The following is a 17,449-nucleotide window of genomic DNA, read 5'->3' as shown; positions in this document are numbered from 1 at the left end:
TCAAGTGGCCACTTTAAGTTGCACTATAGCACAGCACCCTTGAAAGAAAGGATGGGCTCCATAAGGTCCAAGCTCTCCCTAAACCTAAAATCCTGAGATTTTATGTGAAGGAAGTGGCAGGAAAAAGAAAGTCGGCAAATAGCTAGACCAGTTGTTCAACACTGGGGACTTTTCCTAGAAAGCGAATGCCAGAGTGCCCAATCCCCCTGCATTCCATGACCTATCTATATTTTGAATATTTTATCTTCATACTCCAGTCACTCTGCATCATCAGAACTTTCATCATTGTGGAAAGGCCAGACTATGTTGGTCATACCTGCATAAGGTATGCAGGTGCTGTGCACTGAAGGTCTGTGTCCCCCCAGAATTCATATGTTGAAATTCTAACCCTGAAGCTGAAGACTATTGTACCTCCTGGACCCTACAGGGCCAAACCACAGAGCTACCTGACTGTGAACATTTGCTATCCTTTAAGACATAGGAGGAAGGACTCCGAGGTGGCTCAGAGATCATCCGGGCTGTCATTTGCACCACAGGGCCATGGGGGAGGGGAGGAGGACTACCTCCACCTTGGTTTCAAAGGGCAAGACCGACACCCGGCTCTGCTGGGGCAGGGGACGGGAGCCCTGGGGATTCGACCCCCACTGGGAAAGCTGTGGAGGCAGACTACTGCTCCAGTGGGTCTGGAAGGCAGAGCATCAAGCCGAAGAGGATTATTCTCGAGCCTTGAGAGACCTCCTAGAGTTTGCCTTCCTATGTTTTGGACTTGCCTGGGGCTTGTCACCCCTTCCTTCTTTCCTGCTTCTTCCTTTGGGAATGGGAATGCCTACTCTGTGCCTGGCCCACTACTGTATTCTGTAAGCACAGAACTTGCTTGATTTCACAGGTTCACAGCTGGAGAAGAATTCTGCCACAGGATGAATCTTCTGCTGTTTAAGCTGCTCAGTCTATGGTATTCTATTATAGAGGCCTATACTAAGACAGAGGTTTTCATATCTTGAAAGGCTTTCACTAAAAAAAAAAAATAATAACAATAACAAAAATAAAAGTAAAATTTAATCTAAAAGCTTGAGTGGTTAGAGAGCTAAATTCAGCTGCCAAATAACTTGGCTATCTAGAACAATCCATTCCCTGAAGGATTCAGAATCATGGTTTTACTGGTTGGATTATTATGCTACCAGCAGAACCCACAAAAATACAGAACGAAATTCCACTGCCAACATTTTGGAAGGCCTACAGGACTTGCCATGTGTGATACTGTGATTTATAAGAAGTAAGTATTTGGTCTTTGTCCCCTTTCTGGAACAGAATCCTAAACTCCTTGGAAGTTCCTAAGTGATGAGAGTGAGAAGCATCTTTTGTTATGTTAATGAGGTGACTTTTGGGAAGCCGCTCAGGATGGGGGTCAGTGAAGCCAACAATGGGATTAGAGGGCAGGAACCCTCAGCCCCACACCCCCTGAGCTCTGGGGAGCAGGGAGGGGCTGGCGGTTGAATCAATGGCCAAAGATTTAATCAATCATACCAACGTACTGAAACTCCCATAGGAAACTAAAAGGGTAGGGTTTAGAAAGCTTCTGGGTTGGTGAGGGCGTGGAGATCTGGGGAGAGTGGCACACCCGGAGAGGGCATGGACGCTGCTCGCCCCTTCCCACAGACTTTACCCTACGCATCTCTTCATCTGGCTTTTGATTAATATTCTCAGTCATCTAGTGAGCAAGCTGGTTTCCTGAGTCCCGTGAGCTGTTCTAACAAATTAATCAAACCCAAGGAGGATTTATAGCCCTCTGGTCAGAAGCACAGGTGACACCCTGGACTTGTGATTAGCATCTGCAGCGGGGGCAGCAGCAGCCTTGTGGGACTTAACCTGTGGAATCTGATGCTACCTCCAGGTAGACAGTGTCAGAATAGAGTAGCACTGTAGGACACCCAGCTGGTGTGCAACTTGCCTGTTGGTGCAGGGACACCAACCCCCCGCCACACGCACTGGAATTGGTATTAGAATCCTAGCACCACAGCACAGCTTCAGATAACAATCCGTAACATTCATAATGAGCTCCTAATATTACACATTATATTTGACGATGGGAGGATGGAGAAGAAGCACATCTTAAATCATCACATTTAAAACCTGAGCAGGGCCCACGGAGCATAACTCATAAAAAAAGACTGAAACAGTTACAAAATATCCTAAGTGTAAAAGAAACAGGAGGGACTTCCCTGGTGGTCCAGTGGTTAAGACTTCGCCTTCCAATGCAGGGAGTGTGGGTTCGATCCCTGGTTGGGGAGCATGCCTCACAGCCAAAAAACCAAAACATAAGACAGAAAGAAGCAATATTGTAACAAATTCAATAGAGACTTTATAAAAATGGTCTACATCAAAAAAACAAACAAAAACAACAACAACAAAAACACTTAAAAAAAAAAGAAACAGGATATAAAAAGTGAGCGTTTAGAAATCACTCACAGAGAATAAATAGAGAATATTCCAGGGAGAAAGTACTAAAGGGGAATAAGAAAAAATAAAGCAACTCATAAGGGACAATTCAGAGGAAAGGTACGAACCTTAAGTATGGCAAGATACCAAATTAGTTTTTAAACCAAGGTTTTTGCCTCACTCTATAATCATGATGGGGGAAAATTTCACAGTAATCATTTTTTTTAACCTGATAATGAAAATTCTTATCCCAACAAAGTTAAGACAACAATTATTTAAGTAATACTCTTTAGAGCACTGACCCCGTCCTTAGGAAAAAAGGAGTAACTGAACAGTAATTGAGTATTTTATGACTCGGCTGATAATAAACACAGCAACAAGAATCATAGTTGACATTCATTGAGAGCTTACAATTTGTCAGTCACTGTTCAGAGTATTTTACTTGTTTTAATTCAGTTAACCCTTACAACTGTACTTCTCTCCATTTCAGAGAGAAATGTCTTAAAGAGGGACATAGCTAGGAAGTGGCAGAAAGGGCAGTCTGTCTCCAGAGCCTGTGCCCTTAACCACCATACAACACTCAAGAGCCTTTTTTTATTCCACCCTCTAGTTTCATCTTCCGGATGACATGCATCTCAAAAATACCAACAAGGGCACAATGCACAGGAGAAATGCGATAAAGCGTTACATCACTTACCATTGGGGAAAGCTAGGACACTGATGATAAGAAAGAAGAAAATTACGGAGAGGATACCCCTCCAGATGTTGTCTTCTGGGACAGAGTCATCCCTGAAAATAGAAAAGGAACATTGAGTATTCATTTCTGGATCTAAATAGTCACCCTAGAAGGAGTAAGAGTTCCATGTTCTAAAAACTGGGGGATTGCTAACTTTATTTTGCTGAGCTAAGTCATTACACACACTATTTACTATTCACTATCATTTCTTAAAATAATACAGTGTCACATAGTCAAGTCCAGTTCTGGTGAGGAAGGCAACTGGCAACCTCACACCCCAACATACATTCTGCTCAGACAAGCATTTGAGAATCACAGTTCTTTAAAAAAAAAAATTAAAAATAACCAGGATGTCAAAAGGTAAGATTTATTTTGGAGAAATACCTTTTGGTTTTAAGACTAACTAAAGAAGACCTTTACTACATAGACGGTGGCAGAAAAATTGTTCAGGAATCAGAAAGGAAGCATAAGATTATAAGGAATAAGGGTATAATGCAATGAGATTATGCAGTCACTTGTCAAATATGGGCAGTTGGCTATCTAAGGGATGAATAAAAATGGGGCAGTGTCACATAAGCAGAAAGCACCAGTAAAAAATGTTAAAAGAAAAATTAAGAGCGTGTGAATATGATTGGTTCACTTTGCTGTACAGCAAGAAACTAACACAACATTGTGAAGCAACTATACTCCAATAAAAATTAATTTAAAAAAAAAGAAAGAAAAATTAAGAGAAAACAAAATACAAGATTTAAACTCAGAGCAGAAGCAAAAGAATTGTAAATAGGAGATAAGCTTCCCCCGCTCTCCTGCCTGGTCATTTCTAATGTATTACCGTGTTTAGCTCCTCTATAACCCCAGTAACTGAAATGATTACATTTGTTGGTTTATATGTTGTCTATCTTCTCTGTAGAAAGTAAACTCCTAATGGCAGGGAATTATTCACTAATAGGCCCTCAATATATTTCTGGACTGATTATTGATTATAGAAGAAAATTTACTGTTTTAAAATGAAGCAAAATTTCCCAAATGGAGATTTTCTTAACATTGATGGTGAAGAATTTAGAGTTTGCAACAAAAAAGAAGAGTCTAGTAACATATCTGGGGCTCAGAGAAGCAAACAAAAGTGGGAAAAGAGAAATACATGACAGTAAAATTTTCTGAAGTATTGATATTACTGAGAAGCTTGGGAGAGGGAAGTTCAGTGTTTCAGTTTCGAAAGACGCAGGATGAGTAGACAGAAAATGTGAGATGAAACAGAATGGAAGGAGATAGTTTAGAGATGATGAGACTGGTAGCAATAAATCTTAAAATTATAAAAGAAGTTGGGTTTATCTAGAGAAGGACTGTAGTGAAAGAGTTTTCAAAAGACAATTATTAAATTAAGATTAAATATTACTAAAGGAAAAGAAACAGGTCAAAAAAAAAATCTTAGAAGAAAACCAAGTTTGCGTAGAAAGAAGTTCTAGAGCATCGGAATACATACATGAAAAGGTACGGAATGAAACAATAATGAATTACCTAGTTAAGGACTGGGTCCTGGGGTGTTGGTTTAAAAGCAGAAGTTAACTTAGATGCCAACTTCTGTTTAGGCTGCTCAGTTTCTGCACCCAAATACCAAAATACCTTAGGATATTTTGTAAATCATCATTTCATAATGATTTCCAGACTTATGACAGGATTGAACGTAAGGGTCTGAAATAAGAGATCATACAGATCTTAAACGTTTCCTAGATCATCATATGGCCAAGTAACCCTAAACTAATGCTGGACAAATAATGCTTGGCTGTTACCTTCAGAGATCTGATTACAAAACCAAACTACAGAATCAGACAGACTTCCTTCGGAAGTGCATTAAAAAGTACAATCTTATTTTAATGGACATACTAATAATTAAACACCTGCCCAGAGGTCATGAACACAACCTAAAAATGCCAGCCCGACCATTACCAGGGCACTTGCCATGCCCTCTGGCTTATGCAGAGAAGCCCCATATCCAACTTCCAGGAACACCAACTTTTACTGAAGGATGGCTACACACAGTGAGGGTAGGAACACAATGTCCTCATTCAGACCAAATCACACTACTGATATTGCTAATAATGACAGCAATGATAATAGCTCCTGTTTATCAAGTGTCTACTGTGTGCCAGGCACTGAACAGGCAGTTTCTAGACATTATCTCTAATTGTCACAACCCACTGGGCTATTATCAACCATCTGAGGTAACAAAGGCTCAGATAGGTTTAGTAACTTGCCCAAGATTGTGGAGGTAAGAAGTTACAGAGCCAGCATTCAAAACCAGGCCTGCTAGACTCTGAAGATGATGATCTTTCCTCGTTGCCAAACTGCCTCATGAAAACTTATCTGTCATCCTAAATTAACCTGACTCATGATAGATGCACAGGGACGGCATGAGAGTTTGACAGGGCATGCAATTTGTAAGTTACAAAATAAAAGCAAGGCTAAAATGAATAAATGTGGCCTAGGAAAAGAAGATGGAGTCCCATTAACTCACGAGTTATACCAAAATATATTCTGGATGATTCAAGAAACTAAAAGTGAAACCAAAACAAAATTCTAGAAGAAATGATGGGAGAATTAAAAAAAAAACCCCAAACCCCCAAACAAAACACAACAATCTCAGAGTGGGGAAGGCCTTTCGAAAGTACGATACAAACCTCTTAAGTCATAAAGGAGAAAGCTGACAAATCTGCATGGCAAAGAAATCAGTAACAAAATCATAAACTTGGAAAAAATATCTGCAACTCATATGAAGGCAAAGGGTTAATTCCCCTAATTACAAAGCTCTCCCCCCAAATCAATTAACAGAAAGAACAAATGGACAAAGAAAAGCAAATAGAAAAATGGACAAAAGATATGAAGGGACAGTTCACAGAGCAGAAAAATCCATTGGCTCTGAGGCAAGTGAAAAAAAACGATGCTCAACCTTGTTCATGGTAAGAGATGAGGAAATGGAAACAACACACAGAGACCATTTTTATCTACCTTATGGACAAAGGTAAAAATTTAATGACTGAGCTGGTGAGGCTATGCAGAAATAAACAGGCATTCTCACATACCACCTTTATGGAGCGCCATTTGGCAATATATTAATTTACAAATGCCTATACCCTGTGACCCAGCAATCCCATGTATGACAATGTATCTCACAGATATACCTTCATTTATGCAAAAATGACATATGTACAAGGTTGTTCACTGTGGCATTATATGTATTAGCAAAACTTGGAAACAACTCAATGTCTACCGAAAAGGGACTGATTAAGTAAATTATGGCTCCGTCTCAAAATGGAGTACTAGGCAGCTGTAAAAAGAAGGAAGCTTTTAATGAATTAACTGATACAGAATAATTTAAGAGATCATGAAGTAAACAAAGCAATTTGCAGAACAGTGAGTATAGTAAGCAACTTTCTATGCAAAAAAGAGAGCGTGTATATGTATCTATAACTTGTAACTTCTGCTCATGGCTGCACAGCATGTCTCTGGAAATCCATCCAAGGTATGGTGACACTGGTTTTCTCCAAAGAGGATAAAAGAAGAGTGGGGCGAGACTTTTCACTGTATACCCTTTGGGGTACCTTGGATTTTAAGCAATGTAGGTATGTTACATTTCAAAAAAGTCAATTATACATCAACATTAAATTTGTAAGAACTTGAGATCAGTGACAAAACAATGAAACTGCAATTTTGTAAATTTTGAGCCATTTTATTAGAAAGACAGAATCAAAAGAATGGCCTAGTTTCAGAAGTAAAAAAAAAAAAGGCCAATGAAACCTGAATAAAACAGCAGCGAGTCTGAAAAGTTGGCCGTTTTATATTTGCCTAATTAGAAAAACAAAAAGTATCAAAGATGGACAGCAAGGTCTTTGGCAAAACTGAAAATATACAGTACAGGAAGATCAAACTCCTGTGATCAAAGATTGAAGGCTAGGCAGGTGAGTTAAAGAAGAAATCTTGAGTCCTATCAGACTAGCAGCCCCAGATACACCCTCTGGCTTTCCTGGGACTACAGAGGGTGTACCCTCAGCATCCAGCACAGTCCCTGCAAGAGGTGGGCGCGCAGAAAGAACGGAATGCATGACTGCGGAGGCTGCCCACGCCACCGGCCTCCTGACAAGCTGACCACACAGGGCCATTCTGTAAGCTCTGGTGTGGCCTCTTCTCTCTCAGCTCCCAGTAATCCAGAGACTTAACCATATGCCGAGGGACACAGACATTTTCCATAGTTAACCATGAAAAGCAACTTGGCTGCAAAGGCCCCAAAGACCACACTACTGACTCCAGAGACCCTCAATTAGAGGACGAGAAGGGTTTATCTCTAGACATCCACTAGATCTGTGCCACACTCAGAAAGCTAGCTAGCTGCTTTGCGTGTTAGCTCTCTTAATCTTCCTAACACCCTCAAAGGGGGGAAATGATCATAATCTGCATTTTACTGACACCAAAGTCTAAGTTTTTCCCCCCTTAGGAGGCTGTTTGGTGCAGTGACAAGGAAGACAGGCTTGTGGCCAGACAGCGTGGACCAGAATTCTGACTTCACACTTATCAGCCTGTGTGACCTTGGGCAGATTACTCAACCTCTCTGTGCCTTGGTTTCCTTCTCAGTGTATCAAAGGGTAATAATAGTTCTACCTCACAGGGTTGTTGTGAGGATAAAATAACTTAACACGTGCGATGGACTTAGAACAGTGCCTGGCACAGAGGGCCTGTCAGTTATTAGTTTACAATGTCTGTCCACCCATCCCCTCAGCTAGCTGACACCTATCATTGGGGACAAAGATGAACAAACTTGGTCCTGATTCTTGAGAGAATCATGATGAAAAGCACAATAAGACATAAAAATTAAATTATTATCTTAGTATAACTTTGGCCTGAGAGAAAAGTTTTCAATTCGCTGGCACTGTCTCTGATTAACCTGATAAGACACCCCCAAAACCAAAAAACCACCTCGATTGTTCACACAAGACTGGCCCCTGTTCGTGGGGTTGTTACCATCTCCTCAGGCTTTGAGGGGGCAACGTAGTTCTCACTTCCCAGGGGAGCTCATAACCTGCAGTCAGGGCTGCCAGACCCCCATCTTGACTTCTCCTGGCCTCAGGATTCTTGCTCAAATAAGACATTTTACTTTGCAGCAACAAAAAATAAAAGGACTTCAAGCTTTCAACTGTGATGCCGTGGCAGTGCCCTGACCTCTTTCCTAGGTCCTCTGAGGCTCTAATAACAAGCGCCTCGGTCTCTGGGGCTCTGAACTTTCCAAAGACCTTTCAGTTGGCATTTGATTGAACTGCTCCACAGTTCTGTGGGGGAGTATTATCTCTACTTGAAGGATGAAGAAAATAAAGCTCTTGCTTTATCTTGCCCACAGTTACGACAAATAGAGGCAGAGTGAAGTAGGTGCCAGGGCTTCTGGAATGCTGGCTCTAGGTCAACACTGCTACCCTTACCGGTATGATACCGACAAGCTCAGGCAGGCAGAGTCCTTTTCCCTAAAATTCTGCTAAATTTAGGAGGAGCCCCAGAAGCACGCTGGGGTAGCCCTGACCATACACAGTGAAAATACTGAATGGATTAGAGTAAAATTGTAATTTCAGGCCCCATCTCACTCACCCACTGTACCTCCAGTGCCCCAGCACAACGCTTGGCACAGAGCAGGTCTTCTCAATGTGGTGGGTGCCAGAAAGAGCAAGAGGCCAGAGCTGAGTGGGCCCGAGACCCAGGTAACGTGAGAGGGAGTCACGGCCTGGGTCCACAGGCTCCACTGCACCTTCCTGCCCCGGTGCTGACCAATCAAGTACTCAAACATCTCAACTCCTTCTGTCACCCCTGTTTGAGTACAGGTAACTACCCAGGAGAGAACCCTAAAAGCGGGACAAGTATAAGGAAAGCCCTGAGTTTTTTTTTTAACAAAGGTTTGAACTCAAAGAGTTTTGGACTCAGATTCTTAAACTTGAACAACAGGCTACAGGCAGTGGGCAAGGAGACCGGGAAAACAAACTCCATTCACTCACAGACAATTTTTAGACAAGGCTGTCTCCCTGGGGCCAGGAAGGTAAGAACTCTATCCTGACTCCTAAGGCTGCAAAGTTGATTGTCCTCTCTCCCCCTCCTATCTTCTCCTTTCTATCTCTTTAATAGGAATCCTTGAAACTGAGACACACAGGCAGGCTCAGGTTTATAAGGCTGGTCACTGTTAAGGATCCTCTCTCCAATGGAAAACTCAGTCCCGGGTTACAAGGTGGACCGATGCTAACTAGCTTTGGTATTATCTTTGAAGACTACATTCGTTTCATTTTATAAAAAGTTAGGATTCTTTTTAAGAATTATAGCGGGGCTTCCCTGGTGGCGCAGTGGTTGAGAGCCCGCCTGCCGATGCAGGGGACACCGGTCCGGGAGGATCCCACATGCGGCGGAGCGGCTGAGCCCGTGACCCATGGCCGCTGAGCCTGCGCGTCCGGAGCCTGTGCTCCGCAACGGGAGAGGCCACAACAGTGAGAGGCCCGCGTACAGCAAAAAAAAAAAAAAAAAAAAAAAAAAAAAAGAATTATAGCTAACATATCAACTAAAAGAGAAGAGTGATAGTTTTTGAAAGTTCATATTGTATAAATGATTTTTTTATATTTGATTCATTTAGCATTTACTGGGTTTGTATTCTGTGATGATTGAGATATCTGGCCTCAAGAAACTGATACAGAAACAAATACTACAACAGGAGAGATATAATAATAAAAAAAATGTTGAGAAGTATATAAACATTTCTTCCTCTGAGCTTCCTGGAACAATCAAGAAAGGTGTCTGGAGGGGGACCATCCAGGTGCGTTGCCAGGAATGCCATGGGCTCACGGGTAGGCAGGAAGTGCTCTCCAGTCAGAGAGAGGTGCCATCCTGGCATTAGGGTCCAGCAAGCACGTGCTATAGGTGATGGGGATCCAGGGAAAGAGTGTAAGCAAGGGACGGATGAGATCACGATCTCGATTTCAAAAGGTCATGAGGAAAGCAGTGTGGAGGATGGACTGGAGGGAAATGGAGTCAAGGCCTGGGAGTGTCTATCCCAGAGAGCAGGGGGTTTGCTGAGCCAAAGCCTGGGCATGGGCATAGGAGGACAGCTCTGAAAGCTACTGAGGCCCAACTGGACCTGGTGAAGATAAACTAGATGAACTCCAGGATGGCGGAGACCTGGGCTGGGCGGAGTGCGGACTGTTGAACTAAATTAAATGTGATGCCAGCAGGACCTAGGGCTCAGGAAAGCAGTCCTAGCTGCCTGGACGAGCCCCTGGCTTCCAGATTTGTTGAGACTAAAACGCTGATAACTTCCCTATAGAAATCTGGGGCTAGAGGGATTATATCACAAGATAAACTATATTACACTTGGTAATAGAATTATACCTAAAATGCTAAACACTAGGCAGCAATACTGGGCATGTAAATTCTCTGAGGTAAGCATCATCTAAACCAAACAAATATCTGAGTCACTCAGATGCTTATTTACTACAGAAGACCCCAAAGAAATATGACACATTTTCTCCTTCAATAAATGTATAATCTTATTAAGGACATAAAACACCAGAAATAAGGATAAGAGAGGATAATTAAAAGGTGGTTATTTATTTATGGCTGCACCACGGGGCATGCGGGATCTTAATTCTCCGGCCAGGGATCGAACCCGTGCCCCCTGCAGTGGAAGCACAGAGTCTTTAACCACTGGACTGCCAGGGAAGTCCCTAAAAGGTGCTTATTTAAATCCAATAAAAACTATGATTCAAATAGGAAATGAGGAAGACAAATGTTATGATGGCTGTTAACTGGACCTCTTTAGATGGCCCCACCTAACACAGTGCACTCCTACACACCTCCAAGGCTGGTGTAGCCCCAGCACACAGCCGATATGGAGGATCATTTAACATGGCTGGTGTCCTGGAACAAGGACGGCCAGGCCTTCTGTTATTGGGAGAGAAAGAACATGATGTACATAAAGGAAACAGGCTCAAGACAACTGAGTCAGCAGGGACAGGAGTTATTTTCTTCTAATGGGAATTGATATGGTCTAAAGGGAAAGAACAGGGAAGGCTGGCAGGCATCCAGGAGGGAAGACACACAGAAGGTGGAACTACGGCTCCATGATAAGATGAAGAGCTGCAGCTCCAAAGCCACTAAAGGAAATGAAGTGAAAACCAGTATCACAAACAAATAAAAATCAATCAATCAAAAGTCTGTCCATTTCCCTGCCCTCACCCGCCTCCTCAGTCCCATATCAAGGAGAAACCATAGGTAAGCAGATGATCCCTTAGGTGCAGGAAGCTGCAGGAAGGCAATCTCTTCTGGGTAAGTGATGATTTTTGCTGGACAAGTGTCACTGGAGAGACTGACGCCACTGTTTTACTGCCAGGTGCCTCTTAAGGAGGGAGTGAGCTGCTACGAATGTGATTTCGTAAATGTCGGTGTTTTCAAATCTAAAGCCTGAGTTTTTGAAAGTAAGGCCATACAACATTTCCAAGTTTACCAACCTATGAAAGCAGCGTAAATATGAGGCACCCTGAGCTTAAGGGAAAGGCTCTCCTTGCCCTACTTTGGCTGAACAAACTTATAAGACATACGCCAAAGCATTTAATTTCTAAAAATACTTATCCTAAAATGTGGCAAAGTGAGCTTTTCCAATCTTAGGGGGAATGATTCAATAACATCTGGCTTTATTGTCAGTGATAGGGACTGGAGGTTTAAACGCTATGATTTAACAGTGAGTTGGCCTAGTTGTTATTTAACAAAAGAACTGCTTGATAAGTCCAAACTTGTCTCAGACTTCTGTGAGAGGCATCTAATCCTTGCCAATCCTAAATTCTTGCTGTGTCTCTGCAGCATGTGACATGACCCAGGTACTGTTTCACACATACGGGTAATCTGACACCCCGAAAGTACTCTATCACTGGCTCTCTTCAACTACTAGTCTTTGAAAAACAAACTTTAAGAAGTAATTACTTTCAGTCTTTATGGAAGAAGACAGAGCTATCACTGTAATGTCTTGGTTTAAAGGGTCACAAATCATTACAAAAAATGAGTAAGACACAGTAAGTACTAATTGTACCAATGGTGCTTATGATTTTCTATAACATGAAACTTGTTATTAAGTAGTTCTTTAATATGTGACTTCTGTCTCTTTGAAATTGGTGGAAGAAGTAAAATTATTATCATTTTTGGAAAAGGCCATAGCCTGAGGTTCAGATTATGCCTTCTCTATTACGTTTGACAAGTTGTTAAAATTCATATTCATTTCTCATAGTTTCTCTGTTGTAATTTATTGAATGCTTTGGCAGAATATGCTGTAAAAGGGAAATTCCAGAAGAATGTGACTTTCTGTATTAGAAAAGAGGAAGAGAGATCTGTTCTGAAAGGGCCTAGAATAATATTAAAGATAAAAAGTTGAAACAGGGCTTCCCTGGTGGCGCGGTGGTTGGGAGTCCGCCTGCCGATGCAGGGGGCGCGGGTTCGTGCCCCGGTCTGGGAGGATCCCACGTGCCGCGGAGCGGCTGGGCCCGTGGGCCATGGCCGTTGGGCCTGCGCGTCCGGAGCCTGTGCTCCGCAGCGGGAGAGGCCACAACGGTGAGAGGCCCATGTAACGCAAAAAAAAAAAAAAAGTTGAAACAAACTGCTCATTCTTGCTTCTCATTATTTCAAATAAAATACCATAATTACTTTTCTACGTTCCAAAGAAACTCCTGCACTAATTCCATCTCTTGCCAACCCACACGAGATGAAGTGAAACTGAAGTTAATATGAAACAGGGATGTATGTTATCCAAGCAAAGCACTGTCCATTTTTCCAATGTCTTTAGCCTTTTTCTTAATTATAGAGCACACCACACTCTCACTCAATGACAAACATAATTTAGAAGGCATTAGCATACAATGAAATGATGTAATAATAACAATAGCTAATGTTTACTGAGCACTTACTATTTGTCATGCATTGAGCTAAATACAGATTATCTAAAAAAATGAATTGAGCCCTTATAACAAAATCCTATCAGGTATTACTAGATATTTTCACTTTACATACAGATAAGGAAACTGAGACTTAGCAAAACTAAGGGGCCACACAGCTACTAGCTGGTAAAATCAGATGACATGATAAGTATTTGAGGGCAACCATAAATAGGGACAAGACTGATTTCTCTCCAAAGCTAGAAATATGTTCTCGGTTGGATACTGTGGAAAGATCTGATCTTACCCCACTGCAAAGCATTAGCAGAATATTTTACAATAATAGTAGCTGTTTCCCTCAATCATTAAGAGTAATTGTTTATATGCTTTATGGCTTTAGATAAGAGTCATGCAAATAGATAAACACTGACAAAATAAGAATCAAGAGTCAAATGGATTGTGGAGATAAGGAACAAGTGTGATGTAGGAGGACATTATTAGTTTTATGAAAATCTGAAAAAGTGCACTGATTCTCAAGGGAGACACCATTGGCACTTGTGTGTATACAAGTGTGTAGGTGCACATGTATGACTGTGTGTAAGGGACAACTCTTTGTCGTACAATGCTATCCCTTGCGTTATAAACATTTATAATCCCCACCCACTAAATACCAGAAGTTCCCTCAATGCTTGTGGCCACCGAATATAACCCTGCACAGTTTCTGCAGATCTGGGCTGAGAACCATTGATTGTTGGATAACTATACTAGGAGAGAAGTAACTGACATTAATTATGCATCATGTGCCAAGTACTCTGCTAAGTGCATTCACACATATTCATTTAATCCTTATAACTCCATATGAGGTAAGTACATATTTTATCCCCATTTTAGAGGTGGATCCTGAGTCTCAGAGAAAGGTTAAATAACTTAACCAAGGTCACGCGAATAGTCTTGAGACCAACAGTGTGGCTCCCAAACTCCAGTTCTCTGGGTTGGTCTTTTAAGCATGGTATAGGCACACCTTTTCTTTCTTTAAAGAGGTTCCTTCAGAAAACATAAATCCTTATAAGTAGGACCCAAGGTGTGCCTGTCATTTAGGCATGAATCAGTTCCCTGGCTTGGGGTTGAAGGGCCACATGTTCAGTGAGGGAGAGTTATAAGCTCTGGGCTGACAAAAGTTGGGCCGGGTTAACTCCTATGCACAGGTATATATCAGAAGTGCTTTGAGTGTGTGGGGGTGTGTTTTCAGGGGGATATGAGAGTTATGCCACAGTGTGTGAGGTTTGTGCGTTTTATTTAACACTTTCCATAGCATTTATGATGCACCAGGCACTGCCACAGTGGCCTGACAATGTCTCATTTCAGCATGTATGTTAGGTGATGAACAGAACAGAGCGTGCACTGTGTGATGTGTGGTGAGTTCGTGTCTGTGTGGCAGTGCTGGAATGTCCGCTGTGATGTGTGTGTCCACGGCCGCAGTTTCTGTTGTGGTATAGACAGTGGTGTTTGAGGCTGGGGGAAGGGTTACGCGAGATGATTTGCGTGCCATGCATACAGACTGGAGTGCACCGCACGTGTGCATTTTGTGGACGCGGGTAGCGGCGAATACTGGAGGAGTTCCGCGGGAAGGGGTCTGGTTGTGTCCTGGGCCTGCGTATGGTGCGTGGAAGGCAGGGGTATTTTCAGTGTGAAAAGGTATGTGCTGAAAGTGGTGCATATACCAGATGATTCATGCGGTGTGCTAGGCAGGGACGGAGGCCGGAGAGGAGGGGGCCAGTGTCGTGATGTGTGTGGGGAGCGACGCTGAGAGCCGCGGGAGAAGGGCGGGGGAGGAGATCGTGCTAGGTGACCCACGAGTGTTCCTGATGTGGCCCGAGGCGCTGTATGGGGAAAGGTGGTATGGAGAGGGGTGGCGGTGGCGATGGGAGCGGGGATGGGGGTGGGTTGGAGGGTAGGGACGAACGCCGGTCCAGAGGAGCTGTCGGGAAGGAAGCTGGGTGTGCTAGGTGACATACCCGCCGGTGGAAGAGCGTGTGCGTGGAGCAATCAGCCCACTTCCTCACCCGGCCATGCTCCCCGCCAGGGCCTCCCATCCGCCCCTTCCCTTCGCCCAAAGGCGCGCCCCCAGCGCAGCCCGGCCCGCCTCACCTGGTGAAGGCAAAGTACATGAGGCTGACGATGGTGAAGCTGAGCAAAGTGATGGTGTGCGGCCGGTAGAAGAAGTCGATGGTGATGTCCTCCACTTGCTGCTCGTTGATCATCCGGAAATGCATCTTGTAGTTCACATCATCTTTGCTCAGGGTCCGGCTCCCCACGCAGGACGCCATGGCCCGCCGCCCCGTCCTGCGGCGGCGGCGGCCCCGGCCCGTGGAGGCTGGGAACCCCGGAGGTGACGAGCCGCAGCGAGAAGGCAGCTGGACACCGGGGCCGGGTCTTGCGAGAAGCGAAGGCACGGAGCAGAGGGAAGGACAGGCGCGGGAGGGCGGGGTCGCGGCGCCGCCAACGCAGCCTCGGGCGGGGGGCGCCACTCGTCCGGCCCCGGCTGGTGTTGGGGGACGGGCATCTCTAGGGACTCGCGGTGGCTTTAGATTCCAAGTGGAAGAGTCTGGAGGGAGGCGGCGCGCAAGAGAAGGGAAACTTGTGGCCCTTGGCCGGCTCTATCCCCCGCACGCCGCCCGCTCTCCCCCCGCGCAACCTTGCAGATGGTCTGGCCCACTCCGGCCTCAGCCCACGTGGCTAGGGAGCTAGGAGCCACCGGCGGGCGGGCAGACAAGTAGGGTATCTGTGCTGAGGGGCAGTTCGCGCGGCCTGGCCAGTCTGGTGGCCCCTGCGAGAAAGACCACGAGGCATAGGCCTCGCCACAGGTAAAGCGGAAGCCGCCGGAGCGCGAGGGGCGTGCTCCCTGCTGGGATTCGGGTCCGGCCCTATCCTGCTGTAGGCCGCGCCCGGGGACCTCTTGGCCTTTAGGTCTTCAATTAAGGGTGAATAATTTCGTTTTGTTTTCTTGGCTGATGAAACGAAAACGCAATCATGTTTGTTTATTCGCGCGCCTTGCGGAGGACGCGGAAGGAGGGCCAGCATGTCAACGGCCTTCCTCCGGAAGTTCGGTTGGGGAACTAAAATGGACTTGTTAAAATGGCCTAGGGAGGGCGTCAAGCAGTAGATGAGAGGCCCCTTATTACGAAGCCATCCTCCCACCCACCTTTCATCTCCTGATTTCATTTATTAGCCTTACACAGGTCGAAATCTTGAACCCTCGCCAAAGAATATTTAAGTGCCAATTCCTATTCCTAACGAAATACTAAGGCACACAGTTGAGAACTAGTATATGACATATTTTAATGGACTTCAGAATTATTACAGGTTCTTTTTCTTTAACTTTACCCTTCCTGTTGAAAAGGGTCGTGTTAGAGGGCTGATCACGGGGTAGGGCTTTTATACACATGCGCAAATGCCTTACCGGGTTTAAATACTGTGTAAGCAGATGAGCTAACGGTAGTTGCAACTGATTCATTTCCATCCATAAAACATTGGAGCAGTGCAAGGCTCTGGGCTAGAGGGAATAGTCACTGGGAGGGTGGATCCAGAGATGAGACCCAGCTCTGCTCTTCTGAACGAACAATTAATCAACTGATAAGAGGTATACACAACAATGAAATGATGATGTAGTGAAGATAGTGCGCTTGTAAATAAAAACAGAAGGATAAACATTAGTTGTTTGCATAAAGATCTTTTAATGAATATGGATAGAATTCAAAAGCAAATCGTTCTAATGTGAGAGGAGTTTTAATTTGAGCCTTACTCTAGAGGCTTCAGAGTGGGTTTGGGATTTCAGTTTGCTTTAAAGTAGGACATTGCTTAGACAAACTGAGAAGTCAGAACACTTTGGAGCTTAAGAATCATCTTATTGTACCCATAACCTTTTTAAAAGTTGTCATTTAAAGAATGGTTATTGAACCCCCCATCATGGGCCAGTCATTGTGCTGGATCACGGTGAGAAACTTAGTCTTAATGCAGCATAACAGGTCTTCTGGCTTCCAGCTCAATGCCCTTATGACACTGCTGTGCAGAGGATGAATATTGTAGGTTTGAGGGGAAACACGGCAGATTTCGAGGCTTATTTCCCACCAAAGTTTAACAAAAGTCACCTATCCCACAAGGCTATTTATTGTAAATACTTTTTTCCTTTCTAAGATCATTTCAGAATGACAGTGAGACATTTCACTTTTATAAATTCCTTTCACGAGACTTCCCTAAACCACAAATCTCTAAGAGGAGGTTAGACCCTCAAGCATTTATCTGGTCTAATTCAGAGCATAAAACAAGCTGAATTTCAGTATAGAGA

At 43.8% G+C, this 17,449-nt stretch overlaps 1 protein-coding gene across 2 annotated transcripts in view; it reads right to left on the bottom strand.

Moving 5' to 3' along the window:
- The window catches only part of PTDSS1 (phosphatidylserine synthase 1), a gene marked incomplete at its 5' end in the record, with an annotated part of 67,350 nt that extends 51,919 nt beyond the window's left edge, over positions 1-15,431 (bottom strand). Inside the window, 3 exons of one of the 2 annotated variants that reach the window (XM_079722440.1) lie at positions 2,220-2,309; positions 3,134-3,225; positions 15,253-15,431. In XM_079722440.1, coding sequence (XP_079578566.1) covers positions 2,220-2,309; positions 3,134-3,225; positions 15,253-15,431 — 361 coding nt within the window. The remainder of the gene's footprint in view (positions 1-2,219; positions 2,310-3,133; positions 3,226-15,252) is intronic. The other variant, XM_079722441.1, reaches the window with a different exon arrangement.
- Between the last annotated feature and the right edge of the window lie 2,018 nt (positions 15,432-17,449).

This window comes from Hyperoodon ampullatus (assembly GCF_949752795.1).
Source record: "Hyperoodon ampullatus genome assembly, chromosome: 17".
Lineage (NCBI taxonomy): Eukaryota > Metazoa > Chordata > Mammalia > Artiodactyla > Ziphiidae > Hyperoodon > Hyperoodon ampullatus.
Note: the sequence above shows the minus strand (reverse complement) of the source record. Positions and strands in the feature narration are given on the sequence as shown.